The sequence below is a fragment of the Pygocentrus nattereri genome, chromosome 13 (assembly GCF_015220715.1).
Source record: "Pygocentrus nattereri isolate fPygNat1 chromosome 13, fPygNat1.pri, whole genome shotgun sequence".
Lineage (NCBI taxonomy): Eukaryota > Metazoa > Chordata > Actinopteri > Characiformes > Serrasalmidae > Pygocentrus > Pygocentrus nattereri.
Genome location: NC_051223.1, coordinates 27,663,375 through 27,688,303, shown reverse-complemented (window position 1 = coordinate 27,688,303; position 24,929 = coordinate 27,663,375). Strand labels below are relative to the sequence as shown.

Genomic DNA, 24,929 nt, shown 5'->3' with positions numbered 1-24,929 from the left:
TGAGAGAGGAGTGAGGTAGGAGTTATGTTACCCCAACACACACACAATGTGCACACTTACAAAAGCTCCACCTCAGTTCAGCCCCTTCCAATTAGCCCACAGCTGTCACAGAGACCCACAGTTAAAAGTGGTGAGTGCAGATCCAGAGTGAGGCTCCTGCTCAGACAGCTGAGGGGAAGGAAGCTGACACCAGTTCAGCGAGTTCTTGCACTGCATTGTTCTCCTCCAGAGGCTCAACTCTCACTACCCTTTCATCAGTGGCTAGTTTATGGTTAGCAGCAGTGTGATCTACTCTCTGCAGAACACACACTGACATACCATTAAAATATCAGTGACACTGCAGGGTTGAGACTGATTTTCATTACATAACCTAATATAAAAAGAAAAAAAAATGACATACACTATATGGACAAAAGTATTGGAACACACCTCTTTATCATTAAATTCAAGTGTTTTATTCAGTCTCATTGCCACAGGTGAATAAAACCAAGCCCTATTGTCTGCCTTTACAAACATTTGTGAAAGAATAGCTTGTTCTAAAGAGCTCACTGAACCACTCAAGCGTGGTACTGTAATAGGATGCCACCACTGCAACAAGTCAGTTTGTGAAATTTCCTCCGTCCTAGATATTTCACAACCTGTGAGCAGGATTACTGAGAACCACAGCAACTCGGCCTCAAAGTGGTAGACCAAGTAAAGCTACAGAGAGGGGTCACCAAGTGTTGATCCGCATAGTGCATAGTCAAAGTAAAGTAAAAACTCTTTACATTTACATTTACGGCATTTGGCTGACGCTCTTATCCAGAGCGACTTACAATCTCATCATTTTACACAGGTAGGCCAAGGTGGTGTTAGGAGTCTTGCCCAAGGACTCTTATTGGTGTAGTGTAGGGTGTTCACCCAGCACAATGCTAAGCTTTGGATAGGGTGCTGTAAAGCATGGCATCACTGGACTCTGGACACTAAAGTTTGGTGGAGAAGGGATAATGCTATGGGGTTGCTTTTCAGGGGTTGGTCTAGGCCGTTTAGTTTCAGTGATGGGAAAATGTAAAGCGTCAAATACCAAGACATTTTGGACAACTGTATACTGTTACATCATGATTGCGCCCCAGTGCACAAAGCAGGGTCCATAAAGGCATGGCTGGGTGAGTTTGGCATGGAAGAACTTGACTGGCCTGCACAGAGCCCTGACCTCAACCCCATCAAACACCTTTGAAATGAACTAGAAGGGAGATTGTGAGCCAGGCCCTCTTGTCGGACATCACTGTTTGACCTCATGCTCTTCTGGATGAATGGGCAAAAATTCTGACAGACAAACTCTGAAATCTTGTAGAAAGCTTCCTAGAAGAGTGGAAGCTGTTAAAGCTGTAAAGAGGGGACCACCATGCCTATGGCCTAATGGGATAATGGGGGAATTTATATATATATATATATAAATAAAAAATGTTTGTGTGTATGTGTGTTTACTGTCTTAACAAAAATGTATAGCACATTTTAATGTTAAATTTAGCAAATAAATAGAAATCATATGCAAAAAATTACGTTTTTTTTTTACTGTAGAGAATGTTTTAACTTTCTTTTTGTATGTATTCATTCCTTGAACTTGAACATTAAATCATGTGACTGCAGGGTGTACATGATAGTGTGTCCACTTTTTATCATTTATATAACTGATAATTGATGCAACTGATCCATGATTACAACCCCTGCTCACTCTTACACCTGTTTGTAGGTTGTTGATTTGCCATAGGTCTCCTGTGAGCACTGTCCAGCATAGTTTGCTGAAGGCATGGGTTAACATTTCTGATATTACTGATATTGCCAGCATCACTGGTGTTTTTTGATTACAAATGATACAGTATGGCTGTAGCTGGAAAATATTTTTATCCACATAGCCATCAGTGCAAGTGGCCAAAAGAGGCCTAACATAACAGTCACACCAGAAAGGCCTGAGCAGCATGAACAGCATTAAAATATTAGCAACATTAATAATTTATCATGTTAACATGGTTTTAACCATATATTAGCCAGGACATATTTTAGACTGCATAGGAGACTGTTTAAAAATGATGTCAGCAGAATGTGTGATTTGCCAATAAAACACAATATAACATAGTGAAATGAATACAAAAAATGTATTGATGCCTCGGTTGGAGGGAGACAGGCAGAACTACAGAAGTTTGGTTTCTGACTTCTCCAGCCATTGCATGCATTTGTTAAATTCCATTATTAGATTTCATTTAATGAAAGAATTATTAGCCAAACTAGGTACAGGATGGTAACAGTAAACTCTGTAAGCTGTTTCACATCTTATTTTTACATATGCCCAAACAATTAACACTACAGCTGCATCCACATACTATTATGCTATATACTCTATACTATAAAGAATTGACTTCTAATGGTGGCGTGCTAGTTTTGTTTATGTTAGTATGTGGTTTTGAATGTAGCATATTTCTCATAAAATACATATAAATAAGTGTGCCCATCAGATTTCCTATTCTAAGAGGGGCTGGTAGGAGAATTTAATATCATGAATCATCATGAAAATTGTCACTGCTGACTTGTCGAGTAGGTACATTTTAATGGATTTTTTTAATGAAGTAATAATGCTTAATTGATTAATCACACTAGCCTTAGTCTCAACATAATGTTTCTACCTCTCTAACACCTACAGCCAAAGAGAGCACTAATGCAAACAATCTCCATCCCTTTACAGCTAATAGACATCAAGCCCTCGTCCCTGTTTTCATACACTCAATTTCTGCTCTATAATAAGCACAACTCCAAAAACCAATCTATATTTTACAGCCTGCTTGCGTGAGTAGCTCATATTCAGAGCTCTACTTCAATGGCTCCCTCTCTCTCCCTGTTTTTTCTCCTCAGGAGCCTAATGTTCTAACATTCTACCTCCAATACACGCTACATTCACACACAACCGTCTGTTTCTGTTGCCATGGAGACGCAGAAATTCAGGCCATTACAAATGGTGGAAAATAAGAAAAAATACAGTCTGTGGCGCACGGCTTGGGCTCAGTTGGGACCTGCAAAAGCACTGATTTCTCTCTCTTGCTGCTAATCTTTGGGTGCAGGTAGAAGAGAGAGAAAGAGAAAGAAGCATGCAGAAGAGTAAGAACATCAAAGTCCCTTTGCTCAGCTCCATACTAATGACAGGTGAATATTCATGCAGTGGCCCTGGTGCTAAATGCAGCTGGGCACTGCTCTCAGCGCTGAGAGCTAGCAGGGTGTGTTTAAAAATACTGAAAAGCTCGCACACACTGAATAAGAAATGTGCTCTGAGGCACTGCAGTGCTTCTTCCTCTTCCTCCTCAGAACACAGAAAAGACAATAGAAGCACTTCCACGAGATCAGCAAAGACAAAGCACGTGTAAAGAAAGACCCCCGGGGACACCGCTACACACTCTACTTTGAATTATGAAGGAGACGGAGAGTTCAAAAACAGCTAGAGACTGCAACTTAGTTTCATATGGGGAGCTGACATCTTCATACAAAAACAAAAGACAGGAGGGATGAAAAGAGGACGTGTTGACTTTGTTATGGGCCTCTACTCCTCCCCCTCCAGGTGAGAAGGGATTCACAGCTTCAGCAATGGAAGATCTGGCCTTTTGCTAAGCAGCAAGAATCAAGATGGTTGCCTGAGAAAGGATCAGCAAGTTTACGCATGCTCACAGCCGCCTGTGCACAGTGAGCCAATAATAATTCAATTCTATAGATAAACACTCACACCCACTCACTTTATAAATAATAGAAATGCTGGCAAGTATTGATGAAAACGTGCTTTGCAGGTTGTTATAGTGAATTAAAGCCTGTCTATAGTTAGAATGAAACCAATAGCTTAAATGAGAAGGTAGCATTTAATCTCTGTTCAAATACAAAGCAAGCTCCAGAGTGTACTGCTGTGAGTTTTAGACTGATCTAAAGCCAGTGCATGAAAACTTCAGCATCATCTCACCCATATTTAAGGAACACTGAGCAGCAAACACACACAGCTAAGGTGCCAAAAAGGGTTTCAACTTCAAAAGAACTATCAACTTGAAACCTGCTACACAACATTGACACAATCATGTCTTAAATGTGTTATGTGACCTCATGAGCTGTAATACTAGAATGTCATGTATCAGATGTTATAATGTTTGAAGTCTTGATGGCTACCTAAAGTACACAACAAAAAAACTGCATGATATGACATAAGCTGTCATGACATCAAACATCATTGCAGCTGTCATGACAGTTATTAGTAACGGTAAGATGACTGTTATATCACTGAACAAAATCTGTCATGGCAGAAGTCATATGCTGGCATAGTTATTGTCAGTGTGATGTAGGTTCAAGCAATGTGTTCTTCTCTGGCATTGCTCAAAAGAACCTTTTTTGACACCTTTATTTTGAATAGATGGAGAAACTACAGAGCCTCCACCCTGCACCAAAATCTCACTCTTTGATTCCAGCTCTGGTTCTCTGACAAAAGAAGAGAGCTGCAGCTGGAGGAGAAGTTGGAATTCACGAGCGCAGGATGTACATGCACGTCCACGCTCAATTCCGACTGGACAAACTCCTGTTGCCATGAGGACAGCGCCAAGCTCCCCAAACACTTTGAATGAGAGTATCATATGGCAGATCCACACTGCGTGAACAGGCACTTTAGCTCTGAACAGCTGGAGCAGAATGGGAAAGCTCTGAGTGGTGGATGAACTGCAGGCAGGGGCATGCGGTGAAGGAAGCTGGACAGCGGCGGGCAGAGAGCAACACATACTTTAGGAGCAAGGAGCACCGACCAGCATAGATATGCTTGGAACAAAAGAAACAAGACATCGGCAACTGTTCACTTTCAAAGCACTGCAACTTTTCCCTCACGTTCTCCCTCTCTCTCTCCCTCTCCTCTCTCTCTCTCACGGCACAGAGCAGTGCAGACAAAAGGTGCATGCCTCTTTTTCCACTGCATGAACATGAGAATAAGAAAGCCTCTGCATGCGAAGACAGCTAGATGGTGAAGGACCGTGAGAAAGAGAAACTACCTGGGACGAGGAACAATGCCATCTCGCATCCATGACAGCCTGGCTACACTGCCTGCTTCCTTTACACAGCTGATGTCTTTGTTTTTTCTTTCTTTTTCCTCCTTTTTTCTCTTTTTAGGTGAGTTTGTCCTGGCTTTTTTTGTTCTTTTATTTCTCTTTCTCTCTCTTTCTGCCTCTTCCTCCTGCCTCTGCTCCTAAAGCAACACCAGTAAATTCAGTCCGCTGTGTGAGATCAATAGTGATGACTGGAGAAGTCCTACTCTGGTAGGGAGATGAGGAAGATAAATTGTCTGCGCATCAGGAGAGCCTATCAGTGCCTTCTACAGAGAGAGAGAGAGAGAGAGAGTGAGAGAGAGAGAGTGAGCAAGAGGGGGAAGTGGAGCAGGAGAGCAAGAGAAAAACCGAGAAAGAGAGTGATACACAGGGTGAGAGAGAGAGAGGGAGAGAATCAGAAAAAAAGATGGTAAGACTGTGAGCAGACTGTCTAGATCACCTGACTAAATTTGGCCAATCATGAGCCCTGCTGAGCCTGAGGTTGCTAAGGGTGTGCTCTGTTGGAGACAGTATTTTATTATATATATTTTTTTCCTTCGTAGAAGGAAGTGTGTATGCGAGGGGCGGCACGCTTCCCGCCCTGCCATCATACATCAAAGGGACGCAGCAGCCCACTGCCTGACATCAAACACAGAGACACTTTAAATGTATGTTTCCACAGCAAAGGAGTTAGTCTGGAAGGAATATTACACAACACAGAGAAGTATGGCAGAGCAACAGGGTCGAGCAAAGATGCCTTAGTGCAGTTAAAAACCCTCTTTCTCTGTACTGCTTCATATGGAGGCTCACTTCAAGTCCAATTCTCCCAGTGGGACACTACATCCTTCTGCAACATTAACCACCATAAAACAGAATGTGGAGCCTTTACCTGAGATTTCCTTCTCTATCAGGGGAATGTGCACACACACTACACACACACACCTCTTTCCCTTTGTCTCTGTGTTTTATTTTTTGCTCCATGGCCAGTCTCATGGGACTCAATTTGTCTGCTGCAACTGCAGAATCCACACATGGTGACAGACTGCGGCCATAAATTATGAATGTGATAGAATTCATAAAAAGGAATAAAAATCAAGCCCCGGTGCCATCCAGGCTGCTAGCACAGAAAAGATAGAGGTATGCTGTAGGAGACATGACAAATGGGCCAATAAAAAGAACAGAATTTAATTACATGATGTAACAGTGATGAAGCATTTCACTAGGTAATGTGAAACCATTCTACACAAAGAAGAACAAGCTGGATGACACTGCCCAGGAGGATGCAGATCCAAACAGAGTCCATCAGACAGAAAGTGAAAGAAATAGAGAGAGAGAGAGAGAGAGAGAGAGAGAGAGAGGGCTCTGCTCTCATAACCCATTTCATTAACCCACTTCCTGCCAGCTCAAACACCAGTATTGACTGTCTGATTTAAGCAATCGTTGAAAACGAAGCCTATGACAACAGTGCATTCAGGAAAAAAACAGGGTCCATTAAATGGACAAAACCCAATGAAGTGCTAGAGCCAGCGCCATTTAGCTTGACTGGTTAAAGCAATTACACATAGGGGTGCATTATTCTTGTCTCTCTTCTCATGATGCAATGGTAGGAAACTGTCTAGACCCATTGTGAGAGCGTAGGTGAAAATCTTGTGGTGCTGGACCGAGGTTAAATCCAGGTCTCAACAAGAGAAAATATACACAAAGTCAGGCACACACTTAAACATTTTTGGTAACACTTTACTGTAGGGTAAAGTAGGGTTCATAAGGCTATATGACCCCTTCATAAGCCTGTCATGACAGCTGACATAACTCATAAATATATAATATAATGTATAATATAACATAAATGTTTATATATTTATGTGTATTCCAAAAGGGGTTATATTTGTCCATTTTGATTAAAGGTAGCTAAAGTAGACTTAATGACAGATGCTGCCTATTGGAATAAACATCTATGTAGGATTCTGTCAGTTGTCAAGACAAGCTTATGTAAGTGTCATGTAGCCTTATGAACAGCGTCCTCCAGTAAAGTGTTAACACAGATTCCTTTCAAAAAGCTTGAAAGACCTGGGCTATATCCTATAATGTTCTTGCATTTTTTTCCTGAGCTCCTCATATGGCTGTATGCAAAGGTTTGAACATTTGTAGTCAAATTACATGTTTTGTCAATGACATATCCTCTACAGGGAATAAACAAAAATATGACATTTTTCTACAAATTTCATACACAATTTAACATATTTGAAAAATTTAATCATGATGTGTGTGCCATAATATTTGTACAGGCCACATTGTTTTTTTTCCTCCAATGTGTTAAATTCAGCAAATAAACTGTAATTGTGTAGTAAAGATGCAGAAGTTTGTTCTACGGCTGTGTAAAATGCTCCGTATAACCTCAATCTGAATGTATGCACTATACTGCTCAAAGTTGAACAGGCGCAATGGGTTTATTTTTGTAACATTACAAAAACAATGAATAGAAAATTGGATGGTTTTTCTCACACCTTTCCATAAGGACCATGCAGATTTAGAAAGAAATAGTACATTTTGAAAACAACACTATTTATTAGAGCAAACTCTTATAAAAAAACTTGTTTTCCACGATATGAGCCCTTTAAGATTAGACATAATCATCATCATCATCATCATACTTTTATTGCAAACGGAAAACAAATACATGTTTCCATAATATTTTCGCAGCTTCCCACAACACAGTCACAACATGCTATAAATAAATGAAAGCACATAGAAGGGATAAAAACAGCCTAGTTAGCATGCAGCAGAATAAACCCCACATTTCTGAGCATATATAGATGTGAGTTTCTTGTGAGGCATGCGCCCACGCACGCATTTCACTGGTGGAGCAGCCGTCACTCAGGCACTTTGTGTCCATCTCTTAGATCTAAAACATATCCTGGTGTGTTTAATAACACGTATGGCTTACAGAGTGAACTAATTCATTATTTAAAGCTTAGCATGTAGCCCGGCCCCCAAGCGCAGCACGCCTCCCCATTAGATCAGAATAAACACACATCCTCAGTCTGCTAATTCCTGCCGAGCTGAAATCCACAGCCACAGAAAAACTGGCAGCTGTGGTTGAAAGAAAATGAGGGAGCCATGGCCATGAAAAAGATGATCTTATCTAAATGCATGGGCTGAGAGAAAGCAAGATGGTAAGAGATGGAAGGAGAGAGAGAGAAAGAGCGACAGAGAGAGAGAGAGAGAAAGAAAGAGAGACAGAGAGATAATGCAGTATAAAGAGAATGAGAAGCGTGACAACAAAGAAGAAGAGAAAGAAAAGACAAGCATAGTGAAACGCAGCTGCCAGTTCCAAATCTCAGTTGTCCTCAGCTCTACTCACAAAGGGAATCAACTTCTGACAGAAATATTCAACACATCATCTGCCACACGAATGCAAACTCAAAGTTCATGGGTCTCTTTTTTTTCATTTCTCCAAGTGTTTTTTTTTTTCCTTTGAGTTGTTTGTTTGTAGCCTCTCGAACAGCAAGCAAAATGCACCATGACAGTTCATGTCTTATGGAATTTATCTCTCAATGGCTCAAAAAAAAAAAAAAAGGCAGCCGCGCTCTCAGTGACTGCTTTTGGTTGAAGTTAATCCAAACTACACACAACAGAAGATGGTGTATGTGTTACAAAAGCAGTCTGTGAGTGAGTACATAAAGGGAACAGCTTTGTGCATAATATTATTAAATACATTTTTTATGTGTTAACTCTCTGAACAGGCAATTAATCAGAAATCCATCACTGCAGCTTACTCCAGTCCTCTTATTCTAGTAACCGTGTGTAAAATAATGCAGTAAATGCAGGGGGTGTGTTTGTTTGTGCAATAGCAATACTTTTTCTTGAAAAAAAGTCCTGTTTGCCAGATGGACAAGAGCCGAGACACATTTTTGCTCAAATATTTTTCCCAAGACATGAAGTTATTTTATGTGATGTCTGAAACCTGATGCTGTGGTGTTATGAGGTCCTAAAATATACACAATGCAATAGAGGCAACTTTTTGTCTGTAGCACTAACAGCCACATTTATACAAAAAATTCTATGTTAGACACAATAAATGTGGTATCAAAGGATATCAAGAAATATAAAGGTTCTGAAGTAGAAACATTTTACATTGTTGTACTGTGTTTCTCACTCATTTTTTGGAGCCAATTATTTATATTACGTCAAAGCACTCAGTGACAAAGTACATAAATCCAGGGCTTGAATGAAAGTAGAGATACACTTGGTAAAATATTATTAATATGTTCTAACAATCCAATATCCTGTGTATTCAGTTTATGAAATTAAAATAAATAAAAATATGAAATCTAAAATATGAAATAAAATTTCAATACCCATGAAAACTGCTAATTTTCTTTAACAATAAAGGGTTGTCTGAGGTTTCCGGGCCTAGTCACTGATGCTAAGATATAATTAGACATTTGGTATTTAGGGGAGAAATTTAGTGAAAGGTGCACTATGATGATGTGCAATCTAAAAAAATTTCCCCATGTCTTTCCTATATTTACCCATACTCTGATGATCATGCACTCTAACACGCAGCACCTACCATGACCTATTACAAGAAGTAATAATCAATAAGACAGAAATGCTTTGTTAGTTAAATGGCCTGTATTCTACAGTTTCCTTCTATTAGGTTTTTATTTTTAGCCACTTATGACATTTGTTCCAGTTTATGTACCAAAAACTGCCATATTTAATGTTTACCAGAGTTTTTTACATTGACTGTATGGAATGGCAAATAAATATTACATTTTAAAACTTTAACAGTGTTTACATACATCAAATTTTATATAAAAAAAACAAGGAATAGGTCCTTTAATATTTATTTTCATAAAGGCATTTTCAAGTCAGCTGCTAAATATAAACTAAACATCATTTGTATTAAGATACAACAATCAAGCAAATAATCACCATGACATTCTTATGCACACTGATTTGCATATGCTCAATGAAGAATAAAAACTCCACAGCTTTTCAGGCTGATATAAGTGTGTTTAATTCTGCCTGACAGCGGTGTCTCAGCGGACGCATGCCAAAGTGCTAAGAAGGGACAGAGGAGAGAGGAAGTGCTATTAGTAGTGATTACTGAGAGCTCTCTTACCTAATGGAAACTTCACACATCTGTAATCAACGCCTATCCACGAGCACTCGGCTCACACATCACTCCCTCTCTACAGCTCTCACTGCTGATTAAACGTTAAAGCACAATTACTGCATTAGATATTTCATAAATGAAGTGGTTGCTTTAGGACAGAGCAAGCAGCTGGGAAGAGAGAGAGAGAAAGAGAGAGAGAGAGAAGAGAGAGCAAAAGCTGAAAGGAGAGACACTGCAGCGTTAAGAGGAGGGGAGTCGCACATTTCCATGGCAACATTTCCCACCATCACATTCCTTTTTTTTTTTTTTTTTTTTTTGCACGCACCACCATTTTGTAGCAGGATCTGCACAGATGAAGCTACGATAAGCTAATGTTAGGTTTGTGCAAACAATATCCGTCTTCGCATAACCACTGGTTTCGCACAATGTGCCTGGGGTGCCCTTGAGCGGAGAGGTAATTTAATACGTAGCCCCAGAATTAGTTTTAACCATATCAAATTATGATTTCATTGTTGTGGAGGCTGAATCACAGCGCATGGCGTCACGCATGAGGACACAAGCCCATCAGCCCAGGACTGGCCTCAGCAGGCCTGTCAATCAGCACGCTCAGCCTGCAGCACTGACATGTAATTACAGCACTGCAATTAGAGTTTGCTGTCCGGGCCTGAGTGATGCCTCGTATACCACCCACTGCACCACAGACAGAGAGAGAGAGAGATGGAGCAATACAGAAAGAAGGAAAGCAAGCCATTGCAATACAGAGTAATAGAGAGGCATCAGGTGAGAATGTTGGAGGGGCGGAGGGAGCAGATTCACTATTTATTCCTCTAAGAGCACTCCTAAGAGAAAAGACTTGTCCACTACAGTGTTCACCCCTGACTGGCTGCACCCTCCTTGGACCTAGCAGTTTCATTTCCCTTTAACTTCTCTTTGATCAAACATTCACTGTCTGATCTCCCACTGGCCTGAGCGTGCTCAGTGCCCTGGCGGAGGTGGCTGAGCAAAAGAATCACTGTAGAGATAGAAGCGAGTGGGCTCAGCTGGAGCTCAACTGTCCGCTTGTTCCCAACACATAATCCTGCCACGGCTTTTCAATGTGCAATGGTCTTAGTTTTCTGAAGACCCCTTCTGTCTGAGGGAGTGATGAGTGCCATAAACTGGCCCTGCTGATGTCTGAAGCACTGATTAAGACTAGTTTTCTGAAGACCCCTTCTGTCTGAGGGAGTGATGAATGCTTTAAACTAGCCCTACTGATGTCTGAGGCACTGATTAAGACTTCCACATACTGAGTACTGAACAGAAAGAGAAAGATACCCTATTCAATATATAGTGGTATAGTGTCCAAAACTGGAAAACATGCAATAGCCCATAATGCACTGTGCCATATGCCCTGGAACTGAGACATTTTCATTTTTATAACATTTCAAGTCCATGGCAGCTGGCTTTATAATGTTAAAGAACAAGAACTGATGACCCAAATCAACCAGTAAAAATGTCTAAGACATAGACATTCTAGAACAGTGTGAATAAGGAGAAGACATAGATATACTAGAGATGTGTGAATGGGGAAACCTTCTAGATTCAATAAAGGGGAAATATTCTAAAACACTTTAAAATGGGAGAGAATATTCTAGGATTGTTTGAATGGGAGGAGAATTTTCTAAAGTAGGGTCAATGGAAGAATATTCTAGAACAGTATAAATGAGGGAGAACATTACAGCAGAGTGTGAATAAGTAGGGAACATTCTAGAACACTGAAAGGGGGAGTTTTTCCTGGAACAGTGTGAATAAGGAGAAGACATAGATATTCTAGAACCGTGTAAATGGGGAAATCCTAGATCAAAATGCAGGGCAAACATTCAAAAACAGTTGGAATGGGGGAGAATCTTCTAGGATTGTTTGTATGGGAGGAGAACATTCTAGAGTAGAGTCAATGGAGGAACATAAAAGAACAGCGTGAATGGGATTCATAAGATTATGAATAAGCAGGGAACATTCTACAATATTGTGAAAGGGGGACGACATTCTATAACAATGTGAACAATGTAAATATATTAAAACTCTGTGGGGACAACAGTGTGAATGAAGAGAACACTTTAAAGCAAAGTATCCAAACATTTTGACTTGGTGGGCCAAGGAGACACCACAGTATACAAACTAAGCAGTAGGTGGGTGTCAAATTGAGTTATATGTACATCATACACTAACAGATGTGGACATCCAAACATTACATTCAAGTGTACTTGCTTAACATCACATTCCAAAATGATAGGTATTCATATGTTGTGATTCTGCTGTGATTCACTCTATTGCTGCTATTATCTTGCCAGGCGCTTATGGAAAGCCTTCCCAAAAAAGTGATGGCTTTCCATAAGCACCTGGCGACCCAACAAAGTTTAATTTACCTGTGCGTTGCAGGGCCCCACTCATTATTTTTCCATTACTGTGTTAAATTAAACCCTGAATGAGACAGCAAAAAAGCACAGCAGATCACATGTAGCTTGAAATTTACACAGAAAATAGTAAAGTCTTTTAGATAAACAAACAAATGCTAATGGCTTGTTACCTCAGTCAGTGTTACAGCACAGTCTTTAATACACTTAATATCTTTCAACTTGAAAAACAGCCGGTTTATGAAGACTTTATCAGTTAATACCAAATGTAAGAAATTCATAAATTACTTTAAAAGGTTTTATTACATTAAATTTATACAAAATTATGTATAAATAAATGTGAACTTGGCACTCACTAACTGTCTTACTGCAACGCATTCTATGCGGTGTAGTTGTACTTTGTATTGTACCTGTTATGCAGCACTGTGAGGCAGTCAGGTATTCTGTGGCCTTTAGAAGCTGACAAAAAGATGTGGCAAGCAGGTCTAATAGCCTATTTCTCAAGTAATTAATTAAAACATTACTAAGGTATGTGTATTTGGTTGACAGCAGGCAGGTTCAGTAGGTTTGACAAGAAGTAAAACCAAATTAAAATTGAGTTGCACAAATAGTCCTATGTCTGGTCTGATGTTACCCGTTCACAGCATTTACTTCCTCTGTGTCTTCATGGCTGTTGTTGACTTAAAGTGTCTGAAGTTTCTCAGCAGTTAGAGATGTGCCCGAGCTTTAAACTCTCTAGTTTTAAACCCGAGTGATGTGGCTTGGTGCAAGAGATTGTACAGTTAAATTAAAATTTTGGGCTGAGTGAGTTTGTGGTTTCTCCAAGGGGTGCAGTCTCAAGGAGACCACAATGAAAACAGAAAAGAAAACCATTCGTTCATTTTGTCAGAAAATGTGCATTTCATTCAAGGAAATGAGCCCCCAAGGTTCAAATATGTCTCTCCTATTAGGGTCCTTACAGGGGGGCCTATTAGCAAGACCTGATTCGAACCCTGCTGTCAAGAGTTCCAAGTTTTTTGGCCCATGGGCCTTGCTTTGGGCAGCACTGCTCTAGAGACTCCCAACAATAATACACACGTATGGCACATTTACCTGACCCTGGATTAATTTGTGTTTGCTGGAGAACAAACCAGGCAGACAATAATACCTGTCCACTCCTATATATATATATATATATATATATATATAGCTTTTTTGTCACCCACACAAAAAAGCTATATCATCACCATCACATCACGACACTGAGTGTACAGAACTCCAGATGCATGAAGAACACTATAAAGTAATGGAGTGATTACTGACCTGTGGCGTCGTGGTCTGCTTGCCCTGGCGGTTGGATGCTGTGGTGGTGGTAATATCAGTGAGTGAGGGGGACGTTTCAGAGCGGTTCCCCGTGGCTGAGGCACTGGATTGTGGGGTAATAGAGGAGGAGGGCAGATCACCCACCAGCCGGGCACTGCCCTCCACGCGCACATTGGGGTCACCCTCAGCGGCCATGTTGAGCACTTTGAGGCCATTGTAGTAGAGGCCAGACATCTGCCCCTGAAACGGCCGGCTGCCCCGCTCCCAACCGCCAATCTTTATAGTAGTCTGGCTGTTGAAGATGGTGAGTTGTCGACCTGCCAATGGACAACGTTACACAAATACGAGAGTGTTCAACAGCCCCGCTCACACTGCAGACGCAAAAACACACAGACACACACTCACACATATACACATACTTGCACTGTCATACATTCTTTCTCACACACGCTCATGCATACAGAGGAATGATGGAAGTTCTGATGAAACACACAACAAAGTGTCTTTATTCTTCCTGAGGATCATGGAAGCAATAAATTACTCTAATGCTAACAGCAACACCAGTAATTTATCGACTTTGATTTGATGGGCTGCTGTTGACAATGCAAACAAATGAAGAGAATGAAGAAACTGGCTCCTGACTAATCAATGGAGCTTTGCTAAAAGGACAATCCAATGTTTTTTTAGGTGGCAAAAGGTTCTCTGCCAGTGGAAGTGAGAGTTGGAAGTAGGAGAACTACAGATGGAAACGATTTGCTTTCACACTTCATCAGTAAAACTTTGTTGTTGATGAGATTGCCTTTCAGCAAGGGCAGTGGCAATTGAAATTAATTAGATTGAAATAAGGCTTACGTGAGATGATGGTTTTACAACTACATGACACATGAATCATTCATCATGATAATAACTTCATTAAAAAAGGAAAAAAAAAACAAAAAAAACAAGCAAAGTTCAAAACCAATCACTCTGAACGTCTCAAGTTATTACATACATTACAGCATGCACTCAGAAGTATTTTCCCTTCTCATGTGTTTAATTTGCTTGTTAAAGGGACTTCATATCTGATGCCAATAATCATTGAATCTATTTAAGAGACATTTGCTTTAACTTTTAAACTGTGCACTTTAGCAGTTTCCAAAAGCAATATGTTTAGCATAAAAGTAAACATATATGAATTAAACATCATGTCTATGAATTGAAAATGTGACAAATACCTTAATTGATCATTTAGATTTTTTTTACAGTTGTGAACATTATTTAAGCATTTTAATGACATATGTATATATGCATATATGTATATATAAATATATAAATATATGTGAATATATTTTAATGATTGAACTAACTTGAGATTTATCAGTATATTACCAGTCCCTTTAACCTGTGATTGCCAGGTAAAACTGATTACATATGCAGTATAACAACACATTATTGTACTGTACAATGCAAATATTACAAACTACATTTGTTTAAAGTTTTAAAATTTGTTAAACAGGGGATTTATGTTTTAGATGGTTTATCGTTTGTGCAGTAATATCACTTGCTTATGATCAAATTATCTTTTATTTAAAGTTTTAATCAATGTTTTTACCTTTGTCGAGTAGCCATTCGTCAACTACTCGACCAAGCCGATATGGGATTCGCTGTCTAGCAATCGCCAGGCGTTCGTTATCAATGTTGCCTTTAAAGTTTAAAGAGACATTTCATTGTTAAAATCTGAAAGGTCAAAGATTAAAACCTACAGTGACAAATCTGCCTCAGCTATCTGATTTTTTTCCGTTCGAAAATTAGGTACACCAAGATTACATACATAACACTGATAATCAGTCAATTAACTTTTATTATTTAAGCAAACAAATTATCCCTATATTATGAGAAATACTGCAGTACATTAAATATATTCACCTGCTCTCCTAAGGTTATGAGAAACAAACCAAAATCAAAAGTTTAAATACCATGTCACTCATTTACAAAATACATTTACAAAATGATAATCCTTTTAAATCTTTTTATCAGATTTTTCATCTAGTTATATACTGCTCATTTTAACCTAAATATTGACAGTGCAGTACATTCAAGCTTTTGGCAAACCAATTAGATTTTAGCCACACAACTGCTATCTAAAAGAAAATATTTTCATTCATTTATATGTTAAGCTAAAATCTCACACTAATTATAAGAAAACAATACATTTAAAGACATCAAAATATCAGCAAAACACTCAGGAATATAGGCAACAGGGAAATAAGCAAAACAATAAAACATGTTAAATCAGTCAGTTATCAGAAGAACATAACATTTGCCCCATGCAAATTCATTGACAAAAAGGCGTTGACAAAAGCTTCGTCCTCAGAGATTCTTCATAGGCATAAATGTACATTTCCAGTTCTAATCCAAAATCCTCTGACAACACAGAGGCTTATTGTGACCTGGGAGCGAGCGGTTCTACATGTGGATATCTGTATGCTACGCCAGGTCAGGAGATTGGCAATTTGGCTCTTACACACAAAACAATGCATTATCCACTGGCCAGCTTTATGCTCTCTTGAATTTAGCCGAAACCATTTACTCCACTTCCATTACAGCCTACACATAATTGCTACTCCTATCTTCAGTCGGAAATGAAAGGTGAACCTGTCTAGCAGCGATTTCTAGAAAGTATAATTACGCTGCACAGTTTTTACCCCCTGAGTCATTAACTTGTTATTTGTCAATCAACTCAACATCTCTGCATATGTTTCTCCTTTTTCATGCAATCAATGTATGACTACAATAGGAGGCACAGAAAATAAGCATTTCTAGATTTGACTGCATAGCGAGCAGAAAAGGGAGATGTAGAAGTGTCTAGTCTGAGAAAATGCATTCTGCTCGTTTCCCACATACACATTTGATTTTCAATACTCCCTCACAGCATCTGAGTACCAAAAATGTGCTATGATTCATACATCTTGTGGCCATGCAATTTTAGCTAAACTCTCAAACATAAGCATGCCTGCCTTCCCTGCTTGTCACAGTACTCAGAATTCTATATCTGGCACTCAAATGTGAAGCATGACTTGCTGCTCAGACATGGCTCAACACCACGTTGGAGACGTGATTTAAGTGTGACGCCTGCCCACAGCCACAGGAGCCAGACTTGGCTCATTCGCTGGGAGGGAAGAGGAGAAGTGAGATGTGAAAGAAAGGTTCTTATACAAAGAGCTTCACTGGATGACTGAAATGTGGTCCAAAGCTCCACTATTATCCTGCTTTCCTCCATTCTCCATCTCTGTCAGTGGATCAGTGCGGGATCCATTTGTGCATTTTTAGCCTGTAGTAATCACCAGATAAAACAGGCAATTTCTGCCAAATCACAGCTTTAAAAATGGTATTGGGGCTGTTAGAGCTGTAAGGAGCTATTGGATTATTGATTGTTGTACACAACAGCAGCGAAGCCGAAAATTTATTTCAAGGCATGCTCTTCGCAGCAACCTTACGAGTCTCAAAACATTACTTGTGAGCACAATGTGAGTGTAGTAGTAAAAAGGAAACACTCGTTTATCATAACTGTATTTGAGGCCTTATATATAAGGTCATATTAGTCCTGATTAATGGATGGATCAAAACAGTTTAGGCCTTTCTCCTAGCAACAAGTTAAACAATATTAGTAGAAGGAATAATCATCAAAATTCATAATGGTCACAGAATATATTACTGTATTATTATTATTGTATGATTGTTACTGAAGATCCTATTGTTACAACTAAAATAGATTGTTCCAATTAATCCAACTGACCTGTCCATGCTCCGCCAACAAATGGTTGTCTTTTCCAAGCTGGACAGTTTAGGTCATGTAGCAACTCTATAAATTCTAACCTAAATTCATCAGATAAAATTTTGTCCAGTGTTCATGTCCAACTTGAACGCATTTGTGAGTGGAACATGAATTGATCAATTGGATTTAGTGAAAACAATAGTTATTTCAGTTGTAACAACAGCACAATCACATATTAACAATAACTATGATATTTTTTGATTGAATGCATTTGAGGGAAGATCACAGATGGCTCAATTATATGACCAAATTAAGAAATCAAAACTCACTTTAACTGAGAATACTGAGCACAGTTTGGAGGTCTTCAAGGCATTTCAGTTCTGTATGATTACCCTGGCTCACTCCCTCTAGCTATGTCCTTGCTATGCATTGTGGTATAACCCCCCCCCACACACACACTTGCATACACAAACTGAGGCCATGCTTTGTTTTAATGAGGAGGCTAGCCTGGGGGCTTGCTCCTAATGAATGCTGAGGTAGCTCTGTAGCTTTTTCTTTATGTTCTTTCATGTTCCACTTATATAATTTATATAAACTTAAGAACTGTGTCAGGGAAAGTATTTAATAACTATATGTTAATTATAGTACTGTAGTCAGCAAGCATTTCATGAGCATCACATGATGCAGTACTTTCAATGGGCATAACACACTGAGCCTATCCTTTGATGCTATAATAGATGATTGATATGGCAATCTAAATGTTATAAGGATCATTTATTTCCCTTGGCAAATGAATGTAGTAGGTGTGGCGAGGCTAAGTGAACTGAATGGAAAGCAGGCGGTCAGTAAACGCCTGTCTGCTGCAGTCGCTTACTGAACAATACAATGCTATCAATAGATGCAATGGCAGAGTGGGCCAATCAATTCTTCCCTCTGGCTTCAAATAGGTGATAAGTGTGTAGCATGTCAGAATAAATGAGAGCACACAAACGTTGTCTTAGATAAAGAAATAATAGCAGACTGGGGAAGAACTGAAGATTGAGGAAAAAGCTGCCATTATCATTTTCACTCTTAATTCAAATTCTGTTTGGCTCATCATCTCCTTTCTGCAAAGCAGAGTCAAAGTTTCTGATTAAATGGGATGGTCATGTGCCTTTTTTCTTCTTCTTCTGGTTGAAGAAAGTTTTGCTCATGCCGTCTGAGACACTGTGTTAATTAGCATTCAGACACTGATTCATGAGGCTAATTTTCGCTCTCCAGATCCGCCGACACAAATGGAGCCGTGCCATGGAGGGGAACCATCACGTTAGAATAGATTCATCTGAATGAGGGTTTGAACAGAGAAACACGTCACATCTGAACAGATCCATACCAACACCAGCTCTGATTGTGTTCTGCTCTGACTGACAGCCTCTTGGGGCACTTGTTTAGTTTATTTATATTAAACCATGAAAAGATCTAGAGGAAACAAAAATACCCCCCCTCTCTCTCTACAGCTTGTCTTCCTCCTTCTCCTTTCCTCTTTGTGCATTGTATCATATGCAATTCTGTGCTCATGACAGACAAGTTCAGGCCTCAACAATAGTGAATCTGCGCTTGTACACGCTGGATGATGTAAACATGAGAAAACATGAGAAAACTCTTTTAGTTAGTGCGCCTGAGCTGCTGCAAACACAAAATGTCCGACCACGGATTAGAGTAATCCTGTTACGTTCCTTTAATATGGACAACACCGGATCTCAAAATGGATTTCGGTGGAACCCCTGACTAATACGTGAAATGTGGAAATAATGAGTGTGTGATTTATCTCCAGGGCTGCATTCAAAGAAGCTACCGTAGGATATGAAAGGCTGACATTTTTGATTTCACGATAAGCTCCATGGATTAAAATGTGGGATCAAGCTGTTTTTAATCATTTTGCAGGTCAAATCTTCTGTGCTTCTTCAAAGTAAAGAGTCACGTTATATTGAGCAATATAATACAACATTCAGGCAATATAACACTAAAAGACACTTGGGGCAAGTATACTCTTAAAAAAGATGGTTCTTCAAGCATTCTTTAGTAAAAAAAACCATCCATGCTGAACCATCCAAATGCTTTGCATTATGAAGCGGTTATTCAGATTAGTGAAGAATATGTTGTATATGGTTCTATCTGGAACCTTTTTGAAAAGGGTCCTATATAGGACCAAATTGGCTCCTTCTATTGTTACAATGTCAAGCTTGTAACAATCGAACCCTTTTTGTTGCTATATAGAACCCTATTAAAAAGGTTCTACATAGAACCATAAACACATTCTCCATCAACCTGAAGAACCCTTTCATAATGCTAAGAACCTTTTAAGGATGCAAATGGTTTTATATAAGACCACTGTCTTTAATAAAGAATCCTCTTTTTTAAGAGCAGGCTTACTCTAATTCAGTTTGTCAGCTAACATGCAGAATATTAACCATATTTTCTCAAAAATCCCCTTCTCTCCAGTCCTCAGAAAAGACAGGAATAATTGAGGATATGCCTGAAGTCTGATTTCAAATCATCTTTACAATGGAAGTGTGATCTACAAAAGAGCTTGCCATAAACTGCGACTGAAAACAAACAGCTCCCTCTTTCATTGTGATTGACAAACGGGAGCAATAGGATTATTCCTCATCTCTGATCTCTAGTCAAGCTTTTGTCAAGGCTTTTTGAGGCAGCTGCAAGGCTGCTGAATTGGATAACCCGTTCTTTGACATTTCCAGCCTTATAAACCCTCCCGAGCCATCATCACTGCTGACATTTGAAAAGGATAGCAGGGTTACCTTTTTAGAACAGAGTGAAAGTACAATCACAGACAAAAGGCATTTTGGCCATAACCCTGCGATTGAAACTCTGCTCCAGAGCTCCTCCAGCCTTTATTATTACTGCTATTGTGCATGTCTACGTGAGGGTACATATGCAGGCGGAGGGGGTCTTACCTGTGGGGTATCGCTCTATGACTGGCAGATCGTCCACCTGCAAAGTGGCATTACCGCCACTCCGTGTAAAGCGAACTATGTGGTACTTTCCATCATTTACAAACTTTGAGGTCTCTTCAATATTTATGTCATCAGTGCCCACATTGAACACCACTCTGATATTGCCTTTTTCCTGCAGATAGTGAGAGAAAAAGAAAGAGAGAGAGAGAGGGAGAGGTGTAAAGAATGCAACACGTTAAAAACATTCAAGCACACTTAGACACAGGGGCTTATTTTAGCACATAAAGTCACCGTAAATTAATACAAATGTGCATTAATGCTTTTTCAGATGAGAGTTTTTGAAGATTTCTTTCCTTCAAAGCCCTGATAAACAAACAGCTTCACTTCATCTCAGTAGGAAAAACTCCAAAGTACACTAAATGTATTCACTGAGGCCCAAACAAGGGTATATTTGATCAGTCTGTGTACCATTTTTCCAAACTATGCAATGCATCAAAAAGATCTAGTGCCACTCTAATGGACCAGCAAAGAGCAGCATTCATATTTCATAACCTAATATTGATTGTTTATGTTTTAATGAGGCTATTACATGAAAGAAATACACGAAAACTAGGAAACTAGGATGTATTTTCTCTATTTCATCAACACTTTGTGGCCATTTGGTGCAGGGTATACTACATGTAGGTATTCCATTTCTTAATGAAATATGAATTTCCTCTGAATGCAAAAGCAAAATAAGCCAGTATGTTTAATAAGCTGTAAGACAGGAGTTAATGAGCTACATTGTCAAATGATAATGTTGAAGAAATGTGCTTGTCATTGTCTATCAATAGATATGAGTGTGCATAAACATACAAAAGTACATACAGGCGATTTGTGATTATTAAATGCAGTGATACAAACATAAGCCTGGAAGTCATAGTATAAAAAAGATAGCACATACAATACTAAAAAAAAACCCAAAAACATATGATACTAGGCTGTTTTGATTCAACACTTAAGGCAGTCAAATGAAAAGAAATTTAAAAAACACACGTACCCCCCAAAACAAAATTCCTGATGGCAGTGTGATCTCACAGACACAATGACACATGTTCACTCACACGAAAATAATCTACATCCTCATTAGCTGGTTGTCATTTTTTGAGTACATTCTCATCAGTGCCTTTCCGGTTGAAATGAAATGGCAGGGCTGTGGATCATGTGATGCAGTACGCAAGCACACCACTAGATGGCCTCCAACTTTAATTATTGTTTTGTTAAACAGTGAAACAACAGAGTAAATGGAATTTCAATCACATATTTCATAGAAAGGGATAGAGAGAGGGAAAAAATAAAATGAAATACAATATATGCTTCTAATTACTTCACTTCAAGCACTACACAATCCCCACAGCCATCACACCTTTGGAGAGAGGCAAACATGCACAAACATGTTCACATACGCAGAGCTACCCTCTTCACATAATTGCTCTATTTGCATGTGCACTGGCTACTGTTTGTTTTCAGAAATAAAGTGGCAGAAAGCAATTTTATCTGACCCCACTCAGAGCCCACATAGCTTATACATGCACACTTACATGCAATCACACCACAACATGCACATAAAATATACTAGTTATGCTGCACTGCCATCAGTGAAACTGACATTGTTTTAACCACTGATATTTACTCTCACCTACACTAAACATTCCTGCTAATTTAGCCTACATGGTACAGGAAAATGTTCTTAAAAGATGCACATACTGGTACATATACGGTTTTATTTTACAGAAGAGCACTCTTCATGAGGCCACTTAAGCTTTTAGTGACACCCAACTTAAGTCTATATAAACATTTATAAAGCCCCATTAAAATTTTCAGTTGTTATAAAAGCTGGTTTTATCAATTTTGATGACATTTCACCACAGAAAGTGGTATGACAACTGAAGCTTTTTGGAATAAGAGGTGTAAATGTTTATGTATGTATATGTCAGATGTCTTGAAAGGCTTAAATAGGTGTCCTGTATCCTCAAGGACACCACCCTTCAGTACTGCCCATATTTTTACAGTTATTTCTACATGTCTATACTTAAAGGGTTTTGTTCTAAAACATGTTACAAATCACTTTCACAAATTTTCTTTTTTTTGTCATGATATACATTGTTGGGAGTGGGAATTACACATAGAAATAAAAATGTTAAACTGAAAGAGATTCTTCTATTGCATCACTCACACAATATTTTTTAAAAGAGCGGCATCAGGGATGAATATGTAAAGTATTTCAATTATCAATGCAACTGAACAGAACGTAATCCATTCAGTGTGCCTACAACATATTTTCCACAATACTTCCTAAGTGATGAAGACTGCAAAAACCATCTGTGGCATGTGTAAATAATCAAATGAGATGTGAGTGAAGGTGATGAGAGGAAATCCCTGTGCGAATACTACTCATTCACACCTTTTCTACAGGAAGAGCAAAGCCTGACACCATACTTCATTATCCTCCCCCAGGAGAATTGGCTTGTCTGCCTGTCCTTGGCTAGATCCTCTGCAGTTCCCAGCCAGAGGAAAGGCACACTCCAGCTGGGCCAGAGTGAGATGTTCCTGTAGCTTCTCACGCCCCATAATGAAGACAGACAATGGCTGTTAGCCACATTCCTCTGCCTATGACCAGGAACAATGAGACAGTGTCTACGCTTCGCCCTCTAACAACCTTTCTCCCTGGCCAATTTCCGTCTCCCTGCCTGTCTTTTTCAGTTTTTTGGGCAGTGAAGTGAAGTGAGCTGGGACAGAGGCTGTACTTTGATGAGCTGTGACATGCCACGCCCTCTTCTAAATGAGACACTGACCTCTCTTTCACCCTGCAGTCCAGGCTGCCCTGCTGAGGAGATGACCTCAGCTCAGATGCTGGCATTAGGGCTTGATGCCATGCCGCAGGGCTTCTACTGCAGGTAGGAGGTACAGTCTTAAAAATTAAGGTGCCAAAAAAAGGTATCAATTTTTGGTGCTATGCCATAGAAGAAACACTTTTGCTTCCCTAAAGAGCCTTTCAGTGGATGAACCAACTGAAATCAATCAACTGATCATTCAGAGTCCCAAAAGTGGTTCTCCCATGACAAAGATCAAATCCAGTTTCCAGTCCTGGATTTTGTAATCGATCTGTTAACTGAACTGTTGAAGCAACTGAATGGTCACCTAGTATCATACCTACAAGGAATTACAAAATAGGGCCAAAAACTGTTTTCAAGGTGCAGATTTGAAGACCTGTATCCTATGGAATCACTCCAAATACCACTTCTGACACTTTTATTTTAATAAAGTATAGAAAATTTCTTATAAGAAGAAAAAAAAACATGCAAATGTGTTTGACATTGGAGAAATGAATTAACTGCACAATGCCCAGCAATAGCAAGTCAACCACACATTACAGAGCTGGTTCACTGCCTCTGATGCCACTTTGGATATCTCAGAGAATGATCAAATCAAGTCCCTGGACCATAACAACAGAGAGCAGATGAGGCCAGTGATTTTTGACTTCAAAGTTGGTTTAATCACAGAACGTTTGTATGAGGCCGTAGTGTAAAAAGCACATGAACCACCAAGGTAATGAATGCTTGTCCTACATTTTGTCCCATGTGTGATAATGTCCCAGATTAGGTGACTCGCCATAAAAAAAGCCCCAACATTAATGCCTCGAGGCCAAAATGTGCAAGAAAGGATATTAACATTGAATGAGCCATGACACTAAACCCTAAATTAATGTAAAACCACAAATGTATGACGTTGTATGCTTAAGTATTTGGATAAGATCCCGTTGGTAAGGGTCAAAATGAGCATCTTAACATGGATCCATCCCAACAGCTCCTGGTCGGCACATGCACACATCCCAGGTCCACATCAGCCCTCCAAAGCAGTGCTAAATATAAAGAACTAACACAATAGATTCTCACTGGATGTCATGGAGGTTGTTATAGCACTGCAGCCTCCAGAGTTTTCTCTTTTCTTGTAGGCAATTAGGCGACAACCACAGTGCCGCCCTGATTGACAGAGAGCGTTTCAACCGAATGGGAGCAGCAACAATCTTCTCTTGCCAAGAACAAAATGAGCCAATTGTTCTCAACAGGAAAATACAGAGATTAAAAAAATGAGTTTGAAAGAGCTGGGTGAAAAACGAGGACGATAACATGGCCGCCTGTGAAAAACTGCAGCATCCATTGTATCATTATTCCAGGGCTGAATAGTACATTTGTGATATAATTATGATGAGCGGATCATTTCTTTGGAACTAGTATTTCTATATTATTGGCACGACTACATCAGCATTATGTAGACAATAATTGTCATTATTCA

At 39.4% G+C, this 24,929-nt stretch overlaps 1 protein-coding gene across 21 annotated transcripts in view; it reads right to left on the bottom strand.

Annotated features, from left to right (window-relative positions):
- The window catches only part of nrxn1a (neurexin 1a), a 186,041-nt gene that overhangs the window by 9,771 nt on the left and 151,341 nt on the right, over positions 1-24,929 (bottom strand). For 13 of the 21 annotated variants that reach the window (XM_037544104.1, XM_037544106.1, XM_037544111.1 and 10 more), the window contains 3 exons: positions 20,595-20,766; positions 15,478-15,567; positions 13,887-14,203 (listed from right to left, as the gene is read on the bottom strand). In XM_037544104.1, the coding sequence (XP_037400001.1) occupies positions 13,887-14,203; positions 15,478-15,567; positions 20,595-20,766 (579 nt within the window). The remainder of the gene's footprint in view (positions 1-13,886; positions 14,204-15,477; positions 15,568-20,594; positions 20,767-24,929) is intronic. The other 8 variants (XM_037544115.1, XM_037544114.1, XM_037544122.1 and 5 more) reach the window with 1 other exon arrangement.